Here is a 13,644-nt window from a genome sequence, read left to right as displayed (position 1 = left end):
AAAGCAATAGTTAGATTCTCCCAGCAAAAGACAAGTCAGGGAAAACTCTTTTTTTCAGGGTGGAGTAGGGATTTGGGTATGCCTTGGTGGTGCCCATGAGACCATAAGCAGTGGCAAGGATTGAGCTGGGGTTAAACACCCTCAAGGCAAGTGCCTTACTTCCTGTATTATGTCTTCAGTCTGGAAAACTCTTGTTCAAAGGTGAAAATAAAATTAACAATAAAAGAAGAGCTCTCTAGTGGTGATGCTCCCTTCCTCCCCCTTTCCCTGCAAAATGCTGTTAGGTCAGGTCCTGGTAGAGATTTCTTTAAAGGAGTTTCCACCTCCTCTCCAGCTCCACCTCTGCTTCCCTTATTCTCTCAGATTCCTTGGAGTATTTCTGAAGGCTAGTCTCGCAAAGAGTGGGTGCCCTCTGCTGGAATATAACCAAAAGCATTGTTTGCCTGAGGAAGACTTAGACTTTTACGAAAAAAAAATTTATTGAATCACTGTGAGATAGACCTTTACAAAGCCGTTTATGATTAGATTTCAGTCACACAATATTCCAACACCCATCCCTCCATCAGTGTACATTTCCCAGCACCAGTGTCCCCAAGTTCCCTTCCATCACCCCCCACACCCCAGCCTGCCTCTATGGCAAGGGATTTTCTTCTTTCTCTGTCTGTTGCTCTCTCTCTCTCTCCCTCTCCTTTTGGGCATTGTGGTTTGCAATATTGACACTGAAAGGTTATCAAGAGTATCCCTTTACCTACTTTTAACACTCAGGTCTTGAAGGTCTTAGAATTTTGGTAAAGAAAGCTTACTCATACTCTGCTCTAACTATAACCACCTGCAGTGATATTTTATTTCTTAGTAGCTCAAACAAAGTGCTATCAAATTATCAATAGATAAAATGATATGCATGATAGGCTTTCAGTAACAGTATTGCAAACCACAGTGCCTTAAAAGAAAAAATAAAAAGGGAAAAGTGTTTTCCAGAGAGGCAGACCCGGGGAAGAGTCTGCCTTAGAGAAACTGGGAACATTGGTGAAGGGTAGGGACACTGGTGAAGGGGCTGGTATTGGAACATTGTACACTTGAAACTCAATCACGAATAACTTTGTACTTAGTAAATCACAGTGATTTAATTTTTTAAAAAAGTTACCAATAGAATATTAAATTAACAAAGATTTATTTAGAAAAAAACATCGAGAGGCAGTGAATTCAATTTACCTTTTAAACTATTTAATAGAGGTATTTGTTGTACATAAGCTTTTTCTTATTTTCAGTCTATCATCAGCACAAAACTCCCCCCTAGAAACAACCTGAGTTGGAAAGGAAATCTGGATGGAAGAGATTTTAATTCACAAAAACAATTCTCAAAATATATTCAATGATCCCCAACCAGAAGCAACCCAGAATTTCAGGGCTCTGTGCCAGGACAGGAATTCGGGAAAACTCCTCGGAGCTCAAAGGCTCTACTGAAGTCATAGGATTGAACTTGTGGGCCCCTCATCAGCGTGAGCTTCCTCAAACACCCACGGAAGGCGGTCCGGGTGCTCAGGCAGTTCTGCTTGACATCAGCTGTTTAGGAAACAGAGAAGAGAACTATTGCTTAGATAGGGAAAATGAAGCAAGCAGCACAGGGACAATAGTAATCTCAAATTGTGTGCATTAACCTCTCAGTATCTGCATTGCAAACCAATATTGCAAACTAATGCCCAAATGTAGAGAGAGAGTATAGGGAATATTGTCTGCCATGGAGGCAGGGGGAGGGTAAGAAAAGGGGGCATACCAGGGATATTAGTGGTAGGGAATGTGCACTGGTGGAGGGATGGGTGTTTGAGCATTGTGAGATTGTAACCCAAAAATGAAAGCTTGTAACTATCTCACAGTGATCCAATAAAATTTTTTCGAAAAAGACAAAGTAGGGGCTGGAGTGATAGCACAGCGGGTAGGGCATTTGCCTTGCACGCGGCCAACCCGAGTTCGAATCCCAGCATCCCATATGGTCTCCTGAGCACCGCCAGGGATAATTCCTGAGTGCATGAGCCAGGAATGACCCCTGTGCATTGCTGGGTGTGACCCAAAAAGAAAAAAAAAAAGACAAAGTATTCAACTCTTTAAAAATAAAAATTAAAAAAAAAATTGTCTGTGGATTCACCACTAGTCACTGACGCTAGAGGTGTGGATGTCCATACTTACCAGGATAGCCACCGACATAGATGGGATTGTTGGTGTCTGCAGAGGTGGACTGGCTGTGTGGACTCTCGGCACGAACTGCATTTCCATCCACGATCAGAGCCAAGCGGTGCTTGCGTTTGTGAGCCTGAAGTGTGTGCCATTTCCCATCGCAGAGTGTATGGGTAGCTGGGGGCTCGTATGTGGCTGTTATTCTCCCAGCACCGTTGTTAACATGGAATAAGAGCTAGACAAACAGCAGACACAAGCAACTAGAGCTGTGATTTTATTCTTCCACTTTAAAGGAATATTATCTACTCATAGAGTGCTTTTTTGGATACCTAGACACCCATCATTCTGCTAAAAAGGGAAGTTAATTGTGTGTGTATATACATATATGTGTGTGTGTATGAAAAATGCTTTTGAAAGAAACCTTTTAAAAGACCCTATTCCAGAAATTTCAGAAAAGGCAAAAAGACCACCTGGTGGGAAGAAGCCTGGGGCTCTCTGCCCACACTGTGCCTTTACAGGGATTGATGGGTTTGTGGGTTGGGATCCCTTCCTATGAAGGGGGCTATCTCCTCTGAAGGAAGGTTTATCCACTTCTTTCTGATAAACCATATATGTTCTATCACTATGCATGCAAAAGCCCCAAATCTAAAATTTGCCAAAGATGAGAAAAAAGAAGTCTGAGTATACTGATATAAAGCTCTTAGGTTATATGAGCAGGTAAAGCTGCTCATATTATTTCAAGGGAAACTCTGATAGTTGAAATGCATAATACAAACTCTTAGACAACCACTAAAAAATGTTTAAGAGACCAGTAAATAATAAGCCCCGTTGTTGTTGGTGAAGATGCAGTAACTTTTGATATAAAAAAAAGGAATATTGTTATCATGTCATCTGAACTATAAGGTGTAGTAAAGGTATTCATATGCTTAAGTAAATATGTGAAATCAACTAACAGCAATATAAGTATAGTGAAGATGGTAACTATGAAATAAAAAATATAAGCCAATAGAGGTAAAATATGCAGTAAATTCGACATTTTTTTGTGCACCATTATACTTCTGATAAGATTTCTCTAGTATTATATAAGAATATAAATTAGATAAAGAAGTTTTCAGACTTATTTTTAAGGACAGGTGAGGAAATACATTGGCTACAAGGCCAATATATTTATTTTTTAATGTTGAGAACAAATAATATGCTAAAGAGGCAACTTTGCCACAACATGCAGATGAAGAAAGAGGGGGAATTAGGTGAAGGGAAAGAACAAGTTGTCAGGTTAATTTCTATGTTCTCAGCAGTCCCCATTCTAGTATTCTAGGAGAAATCTGGGGGTAGGAGGTGTAGCAGGAACACCTGAGAAACAAGCAAATCAACTCAGGAGCAATTTAGAGCATTCAAATTACCCCTTGCCCTTCTAAAAGCCAGGAGTTCAGGGAGATGGAGGGTCTTTGTCATAACCAGAGCTGAAAGGATGGGAGCCCAGTAGAAATGGTGGCCACGTGCAGTGAGGTAGACAGAAGGGCCAAGAACACCACCCTGTTTCCCCAGGATCTTTGAGTAGTTCTCAAGTGACCTTCCTGGAGATAAGGAGGGTGGCAGGAGGTGAACAGGCATGAGCGCCCCTGACAGTTGCAATGGGAAGACTGATCTTCAGGGGACACTGAATTAAGCCTGCCAGCTGTCCCCGAGGACTGGCAATACTGAGATCTCATTCCCACTGGACAGAATCCCTTCGCTGCCCAGTGTGCAAAAGACAGAGCTTCATCTATAGACCAGCACTGAGAGTTTCTCAAAGTGCAGAAGGCTGCTCCCTGGAATTAGGGAAGAAGTAGCCTCAGGTGCAACTGGGAGGAAGGCACATTCTCTGTTTAGCAAAGAAGATACATTTCTGGAGTGGTTGAGAGATTTCTTATTCTGGAAAGGTGGAGTAGCCCAGGTACTGCTGGGTGTGGCTCAAATCCCACCTTCACCCCACAAATAACAGAAAGAGGGAGGCTGAACTCTGGCGAAACTTGGAATATCGTTTAAAGCACCGTTAATTATTGAGTTCATTTTGTTCCAACATGAGAAGAACTGGAGGCTGAAAAGCAGGAGCAGAACAGTTCTGGAAAAAATTAATTCTTCTGTCAAAAAGATTGGGCTGTGCTACATCACTCCCATGGACTCTTCTGCAATAAAAAGAAATGAACTGTTGCTACTCAGAACAACCCAGTTGAGCCACCAGGAAATGAGGCTAAGTATAAAAAGCCACTCTCAAGAGGATTCATACTGCATCATTTCATTTATATAACACTCATGAAATAACAATTAGAGACCCGAAGAAGAGATTAGTGGTTGCCAGGAAGTAGAGATGTGGGCGAAGGAGACGGTGCAGAGATGAATGGGAAACTGGAGAGCCCGGGAGAGATGGTATAATAAGTGACCTCAATTGTGTTGGTGAATACACAAAACTACACTTGACAAAACTGTATACAAGTAAACACATACACACATGTACATGCAAAACTAGTACAATTAAATAAAGCACAGGTTATGCCTGTCAGTTTCATGGATTTGGTGCTGTCCTATAGTCATGTGAGATGCTAACTCCTCGGGAGGCAAGTGATAGGGGCCTCCCACCCCCAGCACATTTCACGGCAAGTTCCCATGAGTCTATGATTATTTTCATATAACAAGTTAACAAGTATTATGAGAAGGGGCATCATATCAGCAACTATTCAATGGTTCAGGAAACAAAAGTCTATGTAATTATACATTCTGCTATAAGTATCACCTCAAAATTGCAAAAGAAGTGATTAAAAAATCATTTTAGAATTATCTGGGTTGTTTTGTTTTAGGGCCACACCCGGTGGTACTAAGGGTCTATTCCTGGCTAAGTGCTCAGACTGGCTCTTACCCCTACTCAGCAGTCTCAGCTGGTGACCAACCCTGGGCCATACTGCAGGCAATGCTTACCCATTAGCCACTGAACTAGCTCCCAGGTCCCAGAACTACCTAATTTTTCCAAAGTATTAGTTCAGGGCTGGAGAGATCGCTCAATGAGTGGAGCACAGGCTTTGCTTGCAGAAGGCCTGGATTCAGTCCTGGATACTGCATAGTCCCCTGAGCTCTGACTGGACAGACCTCCAAGCACAGAGCTGGGAGTAGCCACTGAGCACTACTGTATGTGGTTCCCACCCCCACGATATGTATTCATTAATTTTTCTCTAATTAAAATGAATAATGAAAAATGTCAATCTTGCTGTTCCTACTGTTTCTCAAGTGCTCTGTCGCTGACGCTGGAGTGAAAGAGGGGGACCCCATTGCAATTAAGCACCTACCTTGCCGTTTACGATTTCTAGTCCAATGGCGTCCACTTTGGCACTGCTGATGCCCAGGAGGACTCCGTTGTTAGAGGCGGTGCGGAACTCCAGAGTAATGTTGATATCTGAGCGCACTTTGTAACCCTCTTTCACTGAGAGACACAAGGACGCCTTGAGTAAGGGGTGAGCCCTGCTGCCCCCGCCCCTCCAGAAAGTTCAGGTCACAGAGGTCATGATTTGGGCTGAGGACTGTGCTTCCCCACTCCTGACTGGGTGAGGAGACCTGCTCTAGCTCATTCGGTTTGTTTTTTTTTTTTAATTTAATGTAGGAGTACTGTTATTTATTCAGCCACTGATTAGGCTGATTGAACTGGGCATGAACTCCACTGTTTGAGATCATTATGTGGATCCAGCAACATCCCAATCTGTGAGTGAGCCCTGGAGCCCTACCTTATGCAGCTATAGGAGGAAGGGATACAGGCTATAGCTGGCTAAGCTACACCAAACAAGGTTGGGAGCATCGTCTCATCTAAATTCATGCAGGGAAAACTCAAAGTGGTGAAACCTAATAAAATCCCTTCATTATCCACTCTTTACTGCAGGCTGTGTAGGTCACTAGATAATGACCTAGATTTAATAGCCAAGAGTCCACACTTGTCTCTTTTTTTATAAGTAGGGATTTAATTGAATGATTATTTTTTTCAGTGATAGAATAGCTGAGACACCAATTAGGGATATTAGCAAGAGCAGGTGTCACCATCCCACGGTTGAAGGGAAAATAGGAGTCAGTGTTGCTACCAGAACTCAGATATATACAGTTCCAGAGAGAAGCCAGCCTCCCCTCTCCTCTCGGAAGTCAAAGGAAGCAGAAAAGCAGACTTCCCCGGGATGGTGAGCAGAACGGGACTGGCGGCGGGTGGGGGGGGGGTTCCCACAAAGGGGCCACTCTAAGATGGGAAGGAATGCCACATATCTTACAAAGGCTAGTGTTGAGCTTTGAGGAATTTGTATTTGAAAGCATTTTTAGAGATTTATATTCCTCTACCTATAATTGATTAATATTTTCACAACCTAAATGGAGTTAATCTCTTCATTAAATTTGACTGACATGTTAGACTAGGTTACTTTATGCCACCGATTTGAAATTCAAAGATCATTATTAACTTGGATGATCAGAGCAGGTCTGACAAATCTGGAGAAGCTGCAGAAGAAGCCAGCTGCCCTTGGATCAGAAGTTGTACCACTTTCTGGCCTGCATCCAGCCAGGTGCTGAACACAGGTCATAAGAAAGCTTTAACATAGAACAAATACTGAGAAATCAGAACAAACCAGAAACTTCACCAAACCTGGTCTTCCTACAGCCTGCCTCAGTGAGCCTGCTCTGTCATATGATTTGGGGGTGGGTACAGGTGAGTTAGGGTGCAGGTGAATCCCAAAGCTCTCTTCTGAGATTGCTAAAGATACAGACCAAGAGCAGCGTATCCACTTCCGTCAAAGAAGGTCCCTTCCTGGGCTGCTGCATAGCACCTGCTCACTGCAAACATGGACTGTGGCGTGTTCCTGTCAAGCTGCCTGCCGTTCAGTGTCACCTCTCCAATACAAGCAGGAATACTGTGGGTGATCTAAATAAAATGATTGGAGAGAAGATGGTGTTGAGCATAATCAGAGGGACAAGAGAATAGAACGTTTCCCCTGTTTTCCAACAAAACACATTATAATGTGATGCTTCAATCTGAAAAATCTAACGACCATAATACATTGTATGATTCTCAGAGAGCTCCCACCAGTATCCCTGCTAATAATGCAGAAAGTGTTCTATTGATGAAATGTCATAGAAATCACAATATTGCCAAGAAGGTAGAGCTGAGTAACCGGTGAACATAAATTATTTGGCCTTTTCTGAATTGTGCTGGGCAAAGTGGCTTTGTTCAGGGAAGTGTGTATTAACAAGGAGAGATCAGTGGGCCTTCACAGGAAAGCCCCCAAACTATCTAGGGGGAATTTGAAAGGTTCACATCTTTCAGTCCAGTCTGAGGTAAGTAAAACAAAAAACACTTCCTCTACAAAATAAACGCAGTCACCTAACAGTAAAGCAGACCTCTGCATAAAATGCTGCTTACATTTCCAATATTCCTGGCTTTGTACTCAGAAGGGAGCCCTCCAAGGTACAACTTTCCCTCCACGTCCAATGTGGTACCATCTCCGACTATGGTCACTATGGCAGATTCCTGGTCGTCGACCGTCATGAAGCCCTTTCTCTTAAAGTATTCTGTTTTGACCTAGAACAAAACAGGAACATGATTTTTAAGAAAACAGATAAAACTTTAACAGATGTTCATTTGCAACATCTGTTCATGAGAGCTGTAACAACCTGAGTGAAATGCTAAAGGATGTTTTTTTAAACATAGTTGGTGTAGAAAAAAAAACTAGAAAAAGAAGAACATGCCTGCAGACAGGACGTGCCTCAGAGCCCCAGACCAGAGAAATCAAAAACCATTGTCTTAAGAGGCAAAACCCTTGAATGATACTGCACCCATTTATGCTATTGTGGGCTTGGTTTACTTGTCATTGGACCAGGATATTCCTGCTAGCTTTTATTCACCCCACCAACATTTGTGAGCAGGTACTGTGTGAGGCCCTGGGGATAGATAAGAAGCAGAAAATGTCTCTTCCTAGAGTTCTCATTCATTGGGACAGATGTCAGACACAGAGGTGAAGGAGATTACTTTAACCACACTGAGATGGGGTGAACAAGGAGAGATGTGAAACCAGCAACTTGGAACAAGACAGAGTAATTTCCTGAGCACCTACCGTGTGCCACTTGCCATCACTGAGCAGTGTGGGGTGGGTGACCTTTGTTCTGCTCTTTCCCAGATCAAACATGAAGTGGAGGCGGCCTCCGTGCAGCTGCAGTGTAGCGTAGTCAACCTGGTTCTGATGGGCCATATAGTAAATCAGACCACTGGAGGCAAAAGTTCGGATACGGAGCTGAACCGACAGCCTGTAGGGAAGCAAGAGTCACTCTTGTCAGGAGTAAGACTTCACTTTCACTTTTTAAATAACCTCATGGAGATTGAGCCCATCTATCTTGGGCCAATCTATCTAGGTCCAGTCTCTCTGGGGCAAACCTAACTTGGGCAAATCTATCTGGGACCCCCCCCCCAATGGCTTTGATACAGATGTTTAACATCTTAAGGATATTTATTCCTTCATTCACTTTTTCAGCCATTCATTCAACTGGTGATTCCTGGATCTCAATATCCATCAGGAGCTGAAGACAGCAGTGTGCAGAAGGAAGAGCCCTTATTCTATCAAACCAAAATCCAAACACTTGAAATTAGGTCTCATGGAGACTCACTGAAGCTACTGGAGCTCCATAATGCTCAGGAAAGGCAACTCAAAATGATAGATGTCAGCTGGGAGGTAGCTGATGTGACTGAGATAGGAGTGAGCTCCCCAAAGTAGAGCAGGTGGGGTCTGTCTTGCTTTCGGCCCTGTCCCTGTGGAACGTGGGACATGGTTGTGATAGACAATCAAGAATCCCCACCTGGAGCTACAAGGGAACTGGAAGCGCAGATGTGCTACCTAGCACATTGTTCCAAGTCTCCTTCCATGAAAGGGAGCTCCATGTCACTGAAGCAGGGTGGGGTGAGGGGTGTGGCTCTAACTTGCAGTGATGTTTAAATCCCACATGTGAGGGAGAAGTCATTCTGTATCTATCCCTTTTCTACTGACTGGCTTCACTCAGCATATACTTTAGGCCCAACCAATTTGCTGCAAGTTGCATGATTTTGTCCTTAGCCTTTGATGAAAGAAGAGTCAGCGAAGGAAACTGAGCAAAAGTGGGTAGAACAGGAGCAAGAAATCAGCATCAAGAGGCTTCAATGGACAAAGAAGCCAAGTAAGCAAGTATGCAGAATGCTGCTGAGAGCCCAGAAGTGAGGGTCGCAGGAGGAGGGCCCCTCTGCCATCCATCTCCTGCCCAGCTTGTTTTAATCACTCTGGTCAGAGCAGCTGTGGAGTGAGGGGTACAGACCGAGTGTAGAGGTGGCGGGAGACAAGAGGCAGATGACTGTGAAAACCAAGGCTTGCTGTGAGCTCAGCAGGGTAGTGTGTGCATTTGGGGGCCCTGGAGAGCTTTGTAAGTTAAAAGCCATGAGAGGGAGTAAAGACTCCAGGACCAGAGTGCCTAGGACTCTGGATCCCAATTCCCAGGTGACTCAGGTGAAATCACTTCCCTGGGCCTCCACCTCCAAATGAAGGCAAGGCCTCCCTCCAGGAACCCTCAGAGCAATCTCAGAGTCCCTGTGAGGAAGACAGAAAGGGTGTCTGGCACTTCTGTTTGCTGTCTTCTCCCTCATAGACAGCAATGCAGTGATGTTTCTGTGTTCAGACAGATGGAAATAGTCTGAAAAGCGAGAGAAATGAATGTGCCAATGTCCTCGAGGGAAGAGTGATCAAAGAAAGAGAGAGAAGTGGCATTTGGAGAAGCCTCAGCCAGCCCCAGGTCCTAACATCAGGGAATGTGAGCAAAGGCCTCACCAAAAGATCATGGGGCGCGGTGAATGCCTGATGTGGCCCCAGGAATTTGGGGTGGGTGCAGTGAAACAATCTGAATAGGCATCGGTTTAGTAAAGGCTGACAGGAGGATGGCATGGGAAGATCAGATGACTGAGACTAGGGGGTGCAGGGTTAGAAACCTTTCTTACATCACACAGAGAAGTAGCAACATGCTTCCAGAAGGGGTAGGGACAAATGACAGGAATGCCACTTTTCTATGCTTTAAAACATTCAGTTTACACAAAGAATTCTCGTTCCTTTCTTGTCACCTTCCCATGGTTACCATTTGGCTGCAAGTTGTTTCCAGAAACAAGAAGTTTCTGGAAAGACCTTGTCATTGAAGATTCAATGAGAATCTTGCTATGAGACCCTCCTGGAGACTTTACAACAATACAGACCTCTTCCGGACAGATGACTGATTAAAGGGCAACACAAAATGGCTATCTTGCGCAAGGCCAAACTGGTAAGCACCAAGGATGTAGTGTGGGACAGTTTCCACAGCACACTGCTCCTGTCAGAGACACACAGGGACCCACGGTCAGAGAGGATGCCAGGACCCCCCAAACACAGGCAGGTTTTTCCATGAAGAAAACATGATGGAATTAATCTTACCAGAACATCAACAACCACAACTACATCTTTGCCCTGATTTACTCTTCATTGTTTCAAAGAATTTATTCATCAGCATTTTTTTTTCTCTTTGGGTCACACCTGGTGATACACAGGGGTTACTCCTGACTTTGCACTCAGGAATTACTCCTGGCGGTGCTCGAGGGACCGTATGGGATGCTGGGAATCAAACCTGGGTCGGCCGAGTGCAAGGCAAATGCCCTACCTGCTGTGCTATCGCTCCAGCCCCTTCATCAGCGTTTTAACCTCCAAAAAAGGCATTGAGAGCTTTTGTCTTTCACATCAGAGCCATTCAGGTTCCCTTAAATTCCCATGTCCCCCCACACGGCTGTCTCCCCTATGTTCCCCCACACGGCTGCCTCCCCTATGTCCCCCCACACGGCTGCCTCCCCTATGTCCCCCCACATGGCTGTCTCCCCTATGTTCCCCCACACGGCTTCCTCCCCTATGTCCCCCCACATGGCTGTCTCCCCTATGTCCCCCCACACTGCTGTCTCCCCTATGTCCCCCCCACACGGCTGTCTCCCCTATGTCCCCCCACACGGCTGTCTCCCCTATGTCCCCCCACACGGCTGTCTCCCCTATGGCCTCGGCTCCCACAGGAGCTGCTCTCCACTCAGACTCCTGGTTCAGTGGCACTTCCCCAGCCGCCCTCTGCGTACTGGCTCCAGTCTGCTCTGTCAACTTTCCTGCTGGCTCTGTCACGATTTTTCTAGTTCCTCGAGGCTGTTCTCCTTTTTCTGCCTAGACTTGACTGGTCCCAAGAGAGAAAGCCCCTGTTACCGGGCTTGGCAGAGGCCGGGGCTCTGGTGGGAGCTGGCTGTCCACTCCAGGAAGTGTCATTTCGGACCTTGCTGAAAGCAAGCAGGTGTCCAACTCCACTTGTCCATAGGCAACTGAACTGGTGAAATCCAACAGCCTAGATACAAACAGTGCATTTTCAATATTAATTATCTATCGCAAGCCAAATATGAGCCCAGGCTATTGGATTCTGGCACCTTCAAAAGGAGAGAGAGAACATTAAGGAATTCCCTGTCTCGGGGAGGGGGGGTCCCCCGGACAGCACAGGGTGGGGGTATGGAGGGAGAGACCCTGGGGCCATCGATGGAGGAGAATAGGCACTGGTGGAGGGATGGGTACTCGAGTATTGTATGACTGTAACACAGGCACGAAACTCTGTAACTGCACCCTCACGGTGACTCATTAATAAAAAATTAAAATTTAAAAAAAGCCGGTAAAAATCATACTCCACATTATTCTTCAAAGAGTCAAACTGACCATTTTTTTACAGTGACTAGAAATCCATATATCCCATTTGATTCTTTAGCTTTGAATCACAGTCCTTCTCTGTTACCTCTGTGTTGTCCAGCTGGCCATTCCCAAGCTTTCCTTAAGAGTTTGCTCAAATACTATCACCTGACATCTGCAGACTGCACTGGGCAGTCTTAGGAAATTGTGAGTGCAACCTTCCTAAGGCCCTTCATTCTGTAGGCCTTGTGACTTGTTCTTGCTGGCACTTTGAGCACATGGCTGTGAAAAGTCCAGAAATGTTTTGACTCTAGTAAATCCTCAGATTAGTGTTTGCAGAAGACTAATAAATCAATTAATGAAGAAACAAATATTTGGATGAAAGTATCTGTAAAATGAGGTAAATCAAGGCTCTGACACTATAATTGTGTTGGAACTTAATGAAATAAATGTTTACTGCTCAAATGTCAAGGAAGTGGAGGATACTGTAACTGTGAGAGAGCCAAGTCCTTGTTCAAGGTCACCTGACCAGTCAGTAGCTCAGTCAGTAGCTGCGGTCTATTGACATTTGTGTAATATTAGCTTCTTTTATACAGATTCTCATCTTCCAGATCAGAGCAAGGCTCTGTCCCAGCAGCAAACTAACGGAGTGTGAGGAGAAATGGAATCCGTGTGCACACACTACTTCTTTCACACAGAATCTCTACACAGGACGTGGAGGTGACTGCTTGTAAGTAATTATTTTAGGAGATGCCATTAACTATCTCAAGTTGCAAATAGCCTGGTTGTAAAGCTTCCTAAAAGAATCACTTCAAGATAGGAAGGGACAGGCATCACAAAATAGCTACATTCTTTTTAACTATATGTAAAAAAAAATGTATTTTTTGACCTCTTTATTACTTCATTTAAGTATAATGAAACAACATACTGTGGACATAATATTCAATATTTTTTAAAAAATATATACAATGAGTAGATCTATTAATCATCTAAATCAGTAAGGCCCATTTGGGAAATTTTCATGATAGAATACTGGGGTTCACTGATTCAAGAACTTGCAGAACTTTAGGCCATTTCACAGAGCAAAATTAGATTGTAGGTCAGTGTTGGCACTCAGTACTAGCAATCAGGAGATACAAAACCATGTGAAGAGCAATGGCACTTACTCCATGTTGAAGATCAGGTTTTTGATACAACCGTGGAATGATTGTCTCATCTTGAGCTGGGCTGTCCCCTCACCCTCAGGAATGCCCCCTACATATAGGCTGGACACATTTATGCTTTTTCTCTCTACTAACGAACTCAGCTTCATCTCAACAGGATGTGTTTCATCCAACTGGACAGTGATAGTCCTAAAATGCCAAAGGAGAATTAGAGAAAAGCTTTAAGTATAATGAAACAACAGCTGTTATAATACATACTTCCACAATTTCTTCATGATGAAGTCTCCTAGGTCAGAGAGACAGTGCAAAGGGCAGGGAGCTTGCCTTGCACATGGTTGAGCTGGGTTTGACCCCCTGCTCCTCTTGGGGCCTCCTAGGAGTAAGCCCTGAACACAGCCAGGTAAGGTCCCAAAACCAATAAATAAAATTAAATTTCCCTGTAGAAATATTTTATAATATTTCATGAAAATAAAAGTATCACTGTGTCACGGTATCACTGTCATCCAGTGATACACATTGGCTTATCTTCCCAATGAAGTTACTGCAAAAAGTACTGACATTTTATAATA

The 13,644-nt window shown here is 44.2% G+C and overlaps 1 protein-coding gene across 1 annotated transcript in view; it reads right to left on the bottom strand.

Annotated features, from left to right (window-relative positions):
- Positions 1 to 1,339: 1,339 nt before the first annotated feature.
- LAMA1 (laminin subunit alpha 1) overlaps positions 1,340 to 13,644 on the bottom strand; it is a 153,654-nt gene continuing 141,349 nt past the window's right edge. The window contains exons 55-63 of the mRNA XM_055124819.1: positions 13,079 to 13,264; positions 11,448 to 11,583; positions 10,433 to 10,545; positions 8,286 to 8,475; positions 7,595 to 7,753; positions 6,943 to 7,096; positions 5,493 to 5,626; positions 2,185 to 2,407; positions 1,340 to 1,563 (exon numbers count right to left, since the gene is read on the bottom strand). Of these exons, the coding sequence (XP_054980794.1) occupies positions 1,403 to 1,563; positions 2,185 to 2,407; positions 5,493 to 5,626; positions 6,943 to 7,096; positions 7,595 to 7,753; positions 8,286 to 8,475; positions 10,433 to 10,545; positions 11,448 to 11,583; positions 13,079 to 13,264 (1,456 nt within the window). The 3' untranslated portion in view covers positions 1,340 to 1,402. The remainder of the gene's footprint in view (positions 1,564 to 2,184; positions 2,408 to 5,492; positions 5,627 to 6,942; positions 7,097 to 7,594; positions 7,754 to 8,285; positions 8,476 to 10,432; positions 10,546 to 11,447; positions 11,584 to 13,078; positions 13,265 to 13,644) is intronic.

The sequence above is a fragment of the Sorex araneus genome, chromosome 2 (genome assembly GCF_027595985.1).
Source record: "Sorex araneus isolate mSorAra2 chromosome 2, mSorAra2.pri, whole genome shotgun sequence".
Classification (NCBI taxonomy): Eukaryota; Metazoa; Chordata; class Mammalia; order Eulipotyphla; family Soricidae; genus Sorex; species Sorex araneus.
The sequence above is the reverse complement of the archived record's forward strand: the minus strand, read 5'-3'. Positions and strand labels throughout refer to the sequence as shown.